This window comes from Xenopus laevis, chromosome 6L, assembly GCF_017654675.1.
Source record: "Xenopus laevis strain J_2021 chromosome 6L, Xenopus_laevis_v10.1, whole genome shotgun sequence".
Taxonomy (NCBI): Eukaryota; Metazoa; Chordata; class Amphibia; order Anura; family Pipidae; genus Xenopus; species Xenopus laevis.
The window spans coordinates 91,390,033-91,401,140 of record NC_054381.1 but is presented as its reverse complement, the minus strand read 5'-3'; the positions used below and the strand labels follow the sequence as shown (position 1 = coordinate 91,401,140).

At 40.0% G+C, this 11,108-nt stretch overlaps 1 protein-coding gene across 1 annotated transcript; it reads left to right on the top strand.

Moving 5' to 3' along the window:
• The first annotated feature begins 614 nt into the window (after positions 1-614).
• foxf2.L (forkhead box F2 L homeolog) lies at positions 615-10,714 on the top strand. The gene is made up of 2 exons (XM_018267736.2): positions 615-2,273; positions 8,710-10,714. Exons 1-2 carry the CDS (start codon positions 1,310-1,312, stop codon positions 8,874-8,876), a joined length of 1,131 nt encoding a protein of 376 aa, XP_018123225.2. The 5' UTR covers positions 615-1,309; the 3' UTR covers positions 8,877-10,714.
• Positions 10,715-11,108: the final 394 nt, after the last annotated feature.

Genomic DNA, 11,108 nt, shown 5'->3' with positions numbered 1-11,108 from the left:
GGTTTTAAAGTCATTTGTAAATGTAATTACAATTGAAACTTATATATGCTTCTAACGAATGCATGTTGGTTAGAACTGCCATTTCTTTTATTCTTTAAAAGCAGTTTTCAGTGCTTATGAATTTTAAATTTGTCTAATTTTTGTAAGAAATACAATTTCCCACATAGGTCTACAGTAACTCCTCCCAGAATATAAACAACTGTGCTGAGTCTGAATGGGGATGCTGTGTGTCATGGCTCCATTTTATAAATAATCACACTGTAAAATGAATTGTCTGTATGGTATTAATTCACTGAGGATACATTCCCAGGTTTGAAGCTTTGTATGTGCTACTGTCAGAAGCACACGGTGATCTATCTAAACACCATGCCATGATGCAAATGTTCCCAACAGTATGAATACGGGTGCAGATGTGCTGTAGCCTTGAGTCCGTCCCACTTCCTTTTCCCATGAAACTGCAGCCCTGGCTTTGTCACGATTTACACAGAATCCACAATACTGAGAGTCCATGATGTACTGGGGTATTTCATGCCCCTGTGCATTGCTGTACCTCGTAACCCCAGGCCAGGGACAGTCCAGCTCGACAGCCTGGTGTCTGGCACAATTAGCGTGTGGCTGTGTTGACTGAAACGTCGAAATGCGTTTGATAAATGGTGCAATTGCGTGTATTTGAGTGGGATTGGACGCAGCTATTCCTGCCCAGATGACGAGTGGACAAGGGCCAGATGGAAGGGGTGGTCCCTTCACGACTGTGTATTGCTCACATGAATTCAGGGGGGTCCAGCGCAGGAAAGGAAAAAGACAGTGCAACGATTTAGAAAAGTGATAGGTGGTCGAGTTCTGTTTGGCTAATGTGACTTTTACGCACAAGCTGAGCTTTCTTTTACTAGAAGAGGAGAGATGGCTACCGGCTGGGGGATACAGCAGAGCATTCCCAAACTCTGAGTCTCTCTCGAATATAATCAGGATACCGAGCGAGCGTCCATTGTGTGGGAGCTGACAGACAGGAGCACTGACGGCTTCCATGGGAGTTATATGGTCCTGTGCGAACTCCAGCAGTGGGTGTGTACTGTGCCCTTAGTGACAGTCTCCCCCTCAGTCATTGGACTTGATCTCTGGGACCGATGCCCATTGTGCCGGCAATAGGTAAATAGGTTATCAGTCTCCAAGAAGCCTGAACTGCAGGAGTTGCAAGCCCAACCTAACCACCACCAAGTGTTCCTGCACAGCTGAGTGCCAGCGCGTTTCTGTGCCAGTGGCACTGTGTGATTTGCAGTTTATATGTAGGGGACATTCCTTGTACTCCCAGATGAGCACGGAGAAGCACAATCTTTCAGCAGCTCCTATCAGAAGCAGTCCCGCCACAGGGACTGTACAGAGCGCACCGATGAGCCAGCAATCCGCAGCCATGGACACCACCTCCTCCTCCTCTTCTAAGAACAAAAAGCCAAATTCAGGGCTCCGGCGCCCCGAAAAGCCCCCTTATTCCTATATCGCCCTGATAGTCATGGCCATCCAGAGCTCTCCTACCAAAAGACTCACCCTGAGCGAGATCTACCAGTTCCTGCAGGCCCGATTCCCCTTCTTCAGGGGCTCCTACCAGGGCTGGAAGAACTCTGTGCGCCACAACCTTTCCCTAAACGAGTGCTTTATTAAGCTGCCCAAGGGGCTTGGAAGGCCGGGCAAGGGCCACTACTGGACCATTGACCCCGCCAGTGAGTTCATGTTTGAGGAGGGCTCGTTCCGCCGCCGACCCAGGGGCTTTAGAAGAAAATGTCAAGCCCTAAAGCCCATGTACAGGATGATGAACGGCATTGGCTTCAGCACTTCCATTTTGCCCCAAGGCTTTGATTTCCAGGCCCCACCTGCGTCTCTGGCCTGTCACAGTAATGGCTACAACCTAGACATGATGTCAAACTCTATGGCTGCTGGCTATGATGGCTTAGCCGGGGGGCACCATGTTCCACACATGTCTCCCAACCCTGGCTCTACCTACATGGCCAGCTGTCCTGTGTCTTCCACTGGGGATTACGGGCCAGACAGTAGCAGTAGCCCAGTGCCCTCTTCCCCTGCCATGGCCAGTGCTATGGAATGCCATTCTCCTTACACAAGCCCCACGGCTCACTGGGCATCCTCAGGTGCATCTTCTTACCTGAAGCAACAGGCCATGCCCCCCAGCAACGCCGCCTCTGCTGCTGGCATCCATTCTGGCGTCTCGCCCTACTCCCTAGAACAGAGTTACCTCCACCAGAACCCCCGGGAGGATCTGTCAGGTAAGTCTTTAACTTGCATCCCTGTAATAGGAAAATATTAATCAGCAAGTGGAATTTTGTGCCACGCTGAAAATTCTGTCTCCCTTTTTTACTCTCTTATTCTTATTGTGTCCACTGTCTGTGTAAGCAATGGTGAATAGAAAGAAACATACAGCGTGGCATGCGAATAGCTTATTAAGAAATGTATATATACACTAATATATATATACACTATATGATGAAACAAAATTCAAAGTCCCTACTTAAGGACTTTGTTTTTAAGGGGTGGTTTACCTTTAAATTAAATGCATTATACAATGATGTTTTCTTCTGCAACTATAAAAGCATTTTTTTGTTATCTAGCCTAAGGGGGAGGCTATCTTGCAAGTTTCAATAGAGCTATAAGGCCTACTTTTGTACATAGATATAAACAATTTAAATGTCATTGGTGGCCTATAGGGTGATAAGATAACCTTACTTATTTAAAACAATATTGCTGACTGTCACTGATAAATGAAAGATATTTCTCTGTCTATTTTTGTAATCTTTCTCTTCTTTTTTCACTGCCCATCTGTCTCTTTATTTTTCTGTTTATCTAACAGACATCGGACAACATAATCTCTCTATTTGGGTATTTTTATTATTTTCAAATCAAGCTGCGAAACGAAATGTGTTGTTTTATATTTGTTTCCAGTAAAAACAAATAACTAGTCCATAACTGACACTTTTATCAGTCTGAAACCAAATCTTAACCTTTTCCCTTCACAGTAGCAATGAGTTGTACAGAAAACTAGTATCCTGACCCCCTATCAATATATTATTGCTCACATTTGCTGGTCCCAGTGTTCCCTGGGTAGCCCAAGCCCTGTGCTGCTGTTATGAAGTGACAGGACAAGCAAAAAAGCTGTGAAGCTGAACGGTTCCAGCTAGAGGTCGTGTGTAAGAGCAGAGCAAATGTGTCTCTGGGGGCTGCACTGCGCTCATTTATCAGCGCTAATATGAAGCTTGGATTTATGCCTTGTTTTCTGCCACAAGCTACAAGCAGCTGCCTTACTGACAGCAGGACTACTGAGTGGCACGACTGCTTTATATAAATACTCTTATTCAGACTCTCACTTCAAAGGCCTCAGCCCTTTCATCCCCACTTTATAGAACAGTCGCTTACAAATTACCTGTAATACTCCTAGAAGTATGATAAACCTGTTCCATGTTTCTTTGCACACAGAACAACGATATATATTATAATAAAGTCTATTTTGCAGGCTTTCTAATGAAGGGGAAAACAAGACTGGGAAGAGGTAAAACTGTATAGAGGAGAAGAGATTCATTTTATTGTACTTTACCACAAGATGACATGTACTTTCTATAGAACATAATAAGCACAAGTACATTTATACTAGTGATTGACACAGCGAGCTAACATTTAGCACACAGACAGACAGTATAAAATGCAGAAAGCTGGCGCATCGTTGAAAATGTTGGATTTTGAACAGGGAGCTTTGTAAATCGGCCTTTAAATGCGGGTCCCGGGGGTTAAGCAAACACAGGCAGTCTAAACTGGACCACACCGGAGAGGATCTGAGCCTGACTTAACCCACATGAGAGCAACCGCTTGTTCAGTTTTATGGGAATTTCAATAAGCAACTCCCTGCTTGGGCTATTTATCCAGCCCCAGAGAGCTGCCAATCACTCGCAGCCTTGTCAGACAGGAGTCCTTATCTGCACATCTATCCCCAATGGAAAGGCATTTCCATAATCCCGCAATAATCCGGGGCTGTTTTATCTGGAACAGATCTCTCCTGCTTGTGGGACGATTACTGGCCTGCGCCGTGCCCTCGCAATTACTCTTTGTCTTTATTATGCTGCTGCTCATACATATTAAATATGTTTCCTTTTTCCACTACTCGCATTCACAGTCCCTTGGTGATAGCGCAAGTAAAGGAACGAGACAGTGATGCCCATACATAACATTCATTTCTAAAAGCAAGGCAATGGTAGCTCTAGGCACTGGCAAACAATCCCTGGCACTAATGCCATGATTTCTCATGAGGCATTTCCATCCCCAGTATTGTCGCAGCGTGCTACTTCCAGCTCTTGCAAGCTTTCCTGGATAATCAAAGCATAGAGCGCACACATGGTGATCTACAGGTATCCCCCCCCGCAACACTGATGATAGTCCATTCCATACAATGTCACGTGGTCAGCGAGTCCTATAAAGAGAAACGTTGACCAACAATAATACGCGTGATTTTTCTATCTGTCCTATCAGTTCACTGCTGCGATAACTTGTCTCTCTAATCCTGACACAGTATCCTGAGATTTCTGAATGTGCGCAATATACAGACCATTTGAGCGTTTTATCGCACCTACAAATCCGTGATTCGGAGTTGATCGCATTTGCTTTATGCCTGTACAAATAAATAAATGCCGTGTCTCTTGGTTCTTCGGAAAAAAAGCTTTAGAGATCTTTTTTTTTAATCTAAAAATATATCCATAACAAATGCTGATCATGAATTTTGTATCAGCCATATGCCCAAGTATTGCCGCAGCATTGACAGACACATATACATAATTCCTGCGACTACCTAAATACTAGGGCCAAAGGAAATGCGTGTAGTTTCCTTGTTACATTCTCGTACTGTAGTGGCTGCTGCATCAAGACAAGGGCAAGTAAAGGGGAAGTAAAGCTTAAATTATTTAAAAACCCTACACAAGGACGCCTTCCTGTCTCACAGAAACTCATCACTGAGTGATTAAGTTCGCACACTTTTAGGGCATATACAAAACAAATTGGGGTGGGGGATCTTTAAAAAAAATGCAATTCTAAGCAACTTTTGTTCACCTTTTTAATGTTTTATTATTTGTGGTTTTTGAGTTATTTAGCTTTTTGTTCAGCAACTCTTCGGCTTGCAATTTCATCAAACTGGTTGCTAGGGTCCAAATAAACCTAGCAACCAAGCATTGATTTGAATAAGAGACTGAAAAATGAATAGAAGAGGACCAAAATAGAAAATGGAGCAATACAAAGTATGTCGTTTTACAAAGCATTTGTTTTTAGACGGGATCAGTGACCCCTATTTGAAAGGCAGAAAGAATCAGAAGAAAATGGCAAATAATTAATAAACTATAATAAATAAATAATGAACACCAATTGAAAGGTTGCTAGGAATTGCCCACTCTATAACATACTAAAAGTTAAAGGGGGTGGTTCACCTTTCAGATAACTTTTAGTATGATGTAATGAGTGGTATTCTTAAAATTTACAATTGGTTTTCATTTTTTATTTATTAAGGTTTTTGAGTTATTTGACTTTTTATTCAGCAGCTCTTCAATTTGCATCTAAAGCAATCTGGTAGCTAGGGTCCCAATTACCCTAGCAACCATGCACCAATTTGAATAAGAGACTCGAATATGAATAGGAGAGGTGTTTATAGAAAGATGAGGAATAAAAAGTAGCAATAACAATACATTTGTAGCCTTTCAGAACATTTGAAAGCTGCCCATCAGAAGAAAAATGCAAATACCTATGAAACTAAAATAAATAAATAATGAAAACCCAAAAGTTGCTTAGAATTGGGCATTCTATAACAAACTAAAAGTTACCTTAAAGGTGAACCACCCCTTTGACTGAAAGGTGAACCACCCCTTTAAAGTTAATTTTTTAAAGTGTACTTTTTTAACAGTAAATAAAGACATTAATTGTATGTAGTGTACCCTCTGCACTGCTGAGTCCGCCTCTTGAAGCAATGTAGCAGAAGGAAGATGTTCTCCTGCCAAGATGTCTTACAATACATTGCTTGCATCTTCACAGGTCTGAACTGCCAGTGCAGAAAATAGCAAAAGCTGCTGTTAAAGCAAATACATATTCCAATAACTTTAACACCTTTGCCATTTTTTTAATTAAAGTATATTGGAAAGTTCCTTACAATTTCATTTTGGCTGTTTGTGCCCCTGAATCCGGTATCCGTTTTACACCCATTGTATTCGTAGCACTTGGTTAAATAGAGTAGAGACTGCAGGTTAAAATAACAGGAGACAGATGTAAGGTAGTCTATGCATGTAATCGTCTAATCGTGGGATCTCGTGGATAAAACACAGCAATCCGTTTTACACCCATTACATATATAGAGAGATCACATTTCATCAGCCCGGTTATTGCTATTTAATACCGGTTTCGATTAAAAACGAAAACAAAATTCTAAGCTTTAATTAAGAGGCAGAGAGCTTGTTAAAGTCCTGTTTACATTTTACTTGTAGCAGGGGCTACACCTTAAGACGAAACATGTCTTGGCCATTAAACATTAATGATATAACGAGGTGTCTGTAAATGTTTAATGCGCCTCATGAAAGTAATCAGAATTTGAAGGTGCCGTTTGAAGCAATTGCATTCTTTATTTACCAGAAAATACCAGCGACTTGTAATTCCACGAGCTGCCCAGATCCGTGTGGCTTGCAGTTGCTTTCATCTTTCCAGCACAGGGTTAGATTAGAACCAGAGAGCTTTCCTTGCTGAGGTCTAGAAACACATATTTTCTCACGTTGTTAAATCCTGGAAACTGATTAAATCCTGATCATAAAAACGAAATTTGGAAAGTGTTGTGGTGTACATAGTTAAAGAGAATAAACTGACTGAATAAAGGAACCCAGAGAGGTATAATATGGAAAGAAACTGTTCTCTTAATAATAGTAAAGACATGTTTACTGATCTTTAAATATCTGCAGCTTTAAAGGGAAAAAAGTATATTTCTAAGTAACTTTCCAGGATACATTTATTAAAACATCTTAATGGTTTCAATGTTATTTGAAAATGCAGTCGCATTTGAAAGTGGTGTTTTTCTCTGTCTGCACTGTCGGTTCCATTTCTTGAAGCAATGCAGAATTGTAGCAGCTTTCTTCCAGCTAAAACAACACTTTCCATACAGGTCTGCTCATCTGCTGGCTCTGCGCCATTGTTTCAAGTCAGAACCAACAGGACAGAGAATAAAAAGGGCAGACAGCTGCTGTTTTTAATGTTAGTAACATTATAGTAATTTTAGAATTGAAATTTCTTGATCTGAGACAATTGCATGTCTGGGTAAGGATGAATGCAAGTTCAAAAAACGGTATTTTATTTCTCGTTTTCAGAGTAAATTGTGGGTGCTTAGAATATCATTATGGTATTTTTTACTTTAACAAATATGTTTCATTAAATATTATTAAACACCGATACATGGGTCATGTATTAATTGGTCTGTCTTTAAAGAAACAGTAATTTTTGATTAAATATGTTTAAATGTACAACACTCAGCTATATGTTTCTCAAGCCCCTATATTTCTACTCATTACTGTTTAATCAAATAATTAGGAAGGCTGCCCAGTGCCCACACACTACATAACTAAATACATCACACAGAAACTCAAGTCAGCCTATTGATGCAAATAGGTTGTTGCACCTGCTCTATATAGACGCGAGCGACAGGAAAGGCGTAGTCGCTTTATTTTCCAATATTGGGTCACTGTCTATTGTCAAGAGGCTCAAATTTGTTCACTCTTTGTTCTGCAGTAGATACGTTATTATATAAACAAATTATCCATTCTAGATCAAATGTGAATTGCTTTCTTTATAAATAATGATACTACTTTGAGCTCAGTTCTCTGTGGGCGTTTTACATTATATGTATATTAATTTTACACTCATTTGGTCGTTTTAGCCATATATTTCAATCGGGTCACAATCCCCAACATTTAGCAAATTACTTTAATTTACTTTATACATTTGTCATCTATATATTCATGTGGCATCTTCCTGGCAGTTTTGTTTATATAAATAGCCTCGAATTATGTCTGTCTTTCTGTCTAATCTGATCTCTCTCTCTTTCTTTCTCATTTTAGTTCACATTGCGTTTACACATTCCCCAACTTCACTAATCCTGGCTATTGTGTAGTCCATATCTTTGCCAGTGCGTTTTTGCGGCACTACTACTATGAACTAATTCATTGTAGGTGCATTCGCATACCGAATATAAGATTATTCATGTCACGCGTTATTTTTTCCATTACTAATAAAAGAAAAATGCAGGCCTTGTGCTTGCCACTTCCTTTTTACTGTCCAGTTCTCCAAGCAAACTGGGATTTTTTTCTGTATCAGTTAATCCAGATGAAAATGCTCCCCAGTTGTAAATTGGTACAGACTGACTTTGCCTTTATTCCCCAGTTAATTCAGACTGAAACATGTATTTGCCGGTTGCTCCTCCTCACTAGTTTAGTCGGGTTGAACTGTTTCCAGCAATGCAGAAAGAAAAATGACCATAGGTTCCCAATTAATCCGGATTTGAATGTTATTCAGATCTTTGTCAATGTGCCTGAAACTATTTCTATCCTTTCCTTTCTCCTCACTACATAAAATTGTAATTACTTTCACTGTAATACTATTTTCCACGACTAAATTGTAATGATGGATTTTGCTTCTCTGTTGCAGTGGGACTGCCCCGGTACCAGCACCACTCCTCTCCAGTGTGCGACAGGAAAGATTTCGTCCTTAATTTTAACGGGATTTCTTCTTTCCACCCGTCTGCCACTAGTTCCTATTATCACCATCATCACCATCAAAGTGTTTGCCAGGATATAAAGCCCTGTGTGATGTGAGAAGCCGGAGAACAGCGAACACAATGCGCTGCGCGCGCCGCTCACAGGCAGTTCAGTTCCGCGCTGTCCTAGCGCACCCTGCGGTTTCACGTCGCGCAACGACGCAACGAGTTTGTGATGTACTCTTTCTACAGTACACGCAGGACTGCTCAGCTAACGTGGGGATAATAATAACTTTAGGTATGTTTACAGTTGAATTCAGTTGGCAAATTCTGTAAGCAGATGGCAGAGGAACTCTAGTACCATGCCAAGTAAAAGTGTGGATTTCCTGTTGTTGTTGTTCTACTACAAATCCCAGAATCCTCTGTCAGTATGGGCTTCTGCAAAGCAGGATGCTTGGTACTGTTGTCCAGTAATTCATTCATGAGTGGAGTTCCCAATAATGTTGTCTGTTCGATTTTCAACTGTATGTGTTGTTTGGACTCAGAATAAATTTTTTTTTCTTTTTTTTTTTTAATATCAAGTTAACTAGGTTTTGTGATTTTGTCTGAGGGCCTGGCCCAGTCACATTTTGTTTTCATTGGTAATGTGTGAAGCTGTAGTAAAAGAAAAGCATGTCCTATATTTATGTGGCAAAACTGCACTTATAGATGGAATCTCTCCTTTTCCTCCTTTGCAGAGAAAACAGGTAATGAGGAACTTATAAAAATCCACTTTGTGCACACAGTGTATATCCATAGACACTGTAGGAGGAATATAGCCATCTTAATGAGCACATAGCCAAAGCCCTTCAGGATTGGATACAACACAATGGGCAAAGTTTGAGAAATGTCTGCTTAGTCCTGAATTATATGGTGGGACCCCACTACCTCTATATTTCTAGTTCTAGGGCCACAGAGCACTTGTAGGACAAGTCACATCATCTTATGAAAAATGTTCTGTTGATATACAGTGTTTGATTTTAGAACCAATTAGTATCACTTTAGAATATCCATTAACAGTTAATAATAATGTAATGTGCGTTATAAATGATCAGCATGTTATTTCCAGGCAATTTGTGTACGATTTATGTTGTCCACATATAGAGAGTTAGAACCTCCTCATTTTGGTCTGTCCACCCACCTACGGTAAGCGTAGTAAGAGTTCCTCAAAAACAAACCTACAATCCCATAAATCTGACCTATGTTTCCCATTAGTACACTTGCATACAGCATCAGCAGACTAGGAACTGACTGAAGCTGGACCTAGTACTATTAACCAAAAGGGTGGTTCAATGCAACAGATTGTCCACGGTCCCACGATGTGGGAAAATCTTACAATATCCAACAACAGGGTCTTTGACTTAATCAGTTAGAGTTTGACTGATCATAAGCGTTTATGCCTGATGTGTCCAGTCACAGATTTTCTAGATCTCTAGGTTTCTTATAATGTGAATTTAAAATGTATTTTTTCCTCTGAAACATATGTACTCTATTTGTCCATGCAATATGTACAATGTATGATATTGCATGCTTTGGAAAATATAGCAGAAATAATGACCACTATATCCAAGCTTCTGTGCTACAGAGAAATAACTTTTATCTTTTATCCTTATTTCTAATAGTGGCTCAAATAGTCCAACATGAAGGGTGAGCCTCTGGAGGCAGGGTACTAGTAATGTTTCAAAAACCCCTAAACTTGCTTTAAAGTGTGGAAACGACAGTGCACTTTGTGGCATAGTTCCTCCAGTGCTATTCTCTTTGTATTTTCAGCTGCCTCCAAAGCAAAACACACTGGAAAAATGTCACAACAAAAGAGTACAATTTTTTAGTTTCTAAATACAGTCTATATATACAGTTATGGGACCTGTTATCCAGAATGCTTGGGAACTGGGGTTTTCCGAATAACGGATTGTTCTGTAATTTGAATTTTGGCTTACTTGATTATAGTAAAGTCTATGGGAGACTGCCTCTCCGTAATTTGGAACTTTCTGAATAACGGGTTTCCGGATAACGGATCCCATACCTATATATATATATATATATATATATATATATATATATATATCTATATCTATATCTATTTTTTTATCACACTAAAATAATTTTTTATTGGTGACTGAAATGTTGGACATCAAAAAAAAAAACCCACAGCTTTGATTTATTTACAAGACCCAAGGAGACTGGAATGCAAAGTACAGCACTCAACAGGTCTTTTTTATTCATTGATCCAATTTTTGGATCCCATTAGTACACTTGCATACACATGTAAATAAATCAAAGGTGTGGGTTTTTTGTTTTTTTTTTTGATGTC

Bases quoted from the DNA above. Each gene is read 5' to 3' on its own strand.
- foxf2.L (XM_018267736.2), top strand. From the start codon at position 1,310: ATGAGCACGGAGAAGCACAATCTTTCAGCAGCTCCTATCAGAAGCAGT. The intron at 2,274-8,709 runs GTAAGTCTTTAA...TCTCTGTTGCAG, and splicing joins CCCCCGGGAGGATCTGTCAG to TGGGACTGCCCCGGTACCAG.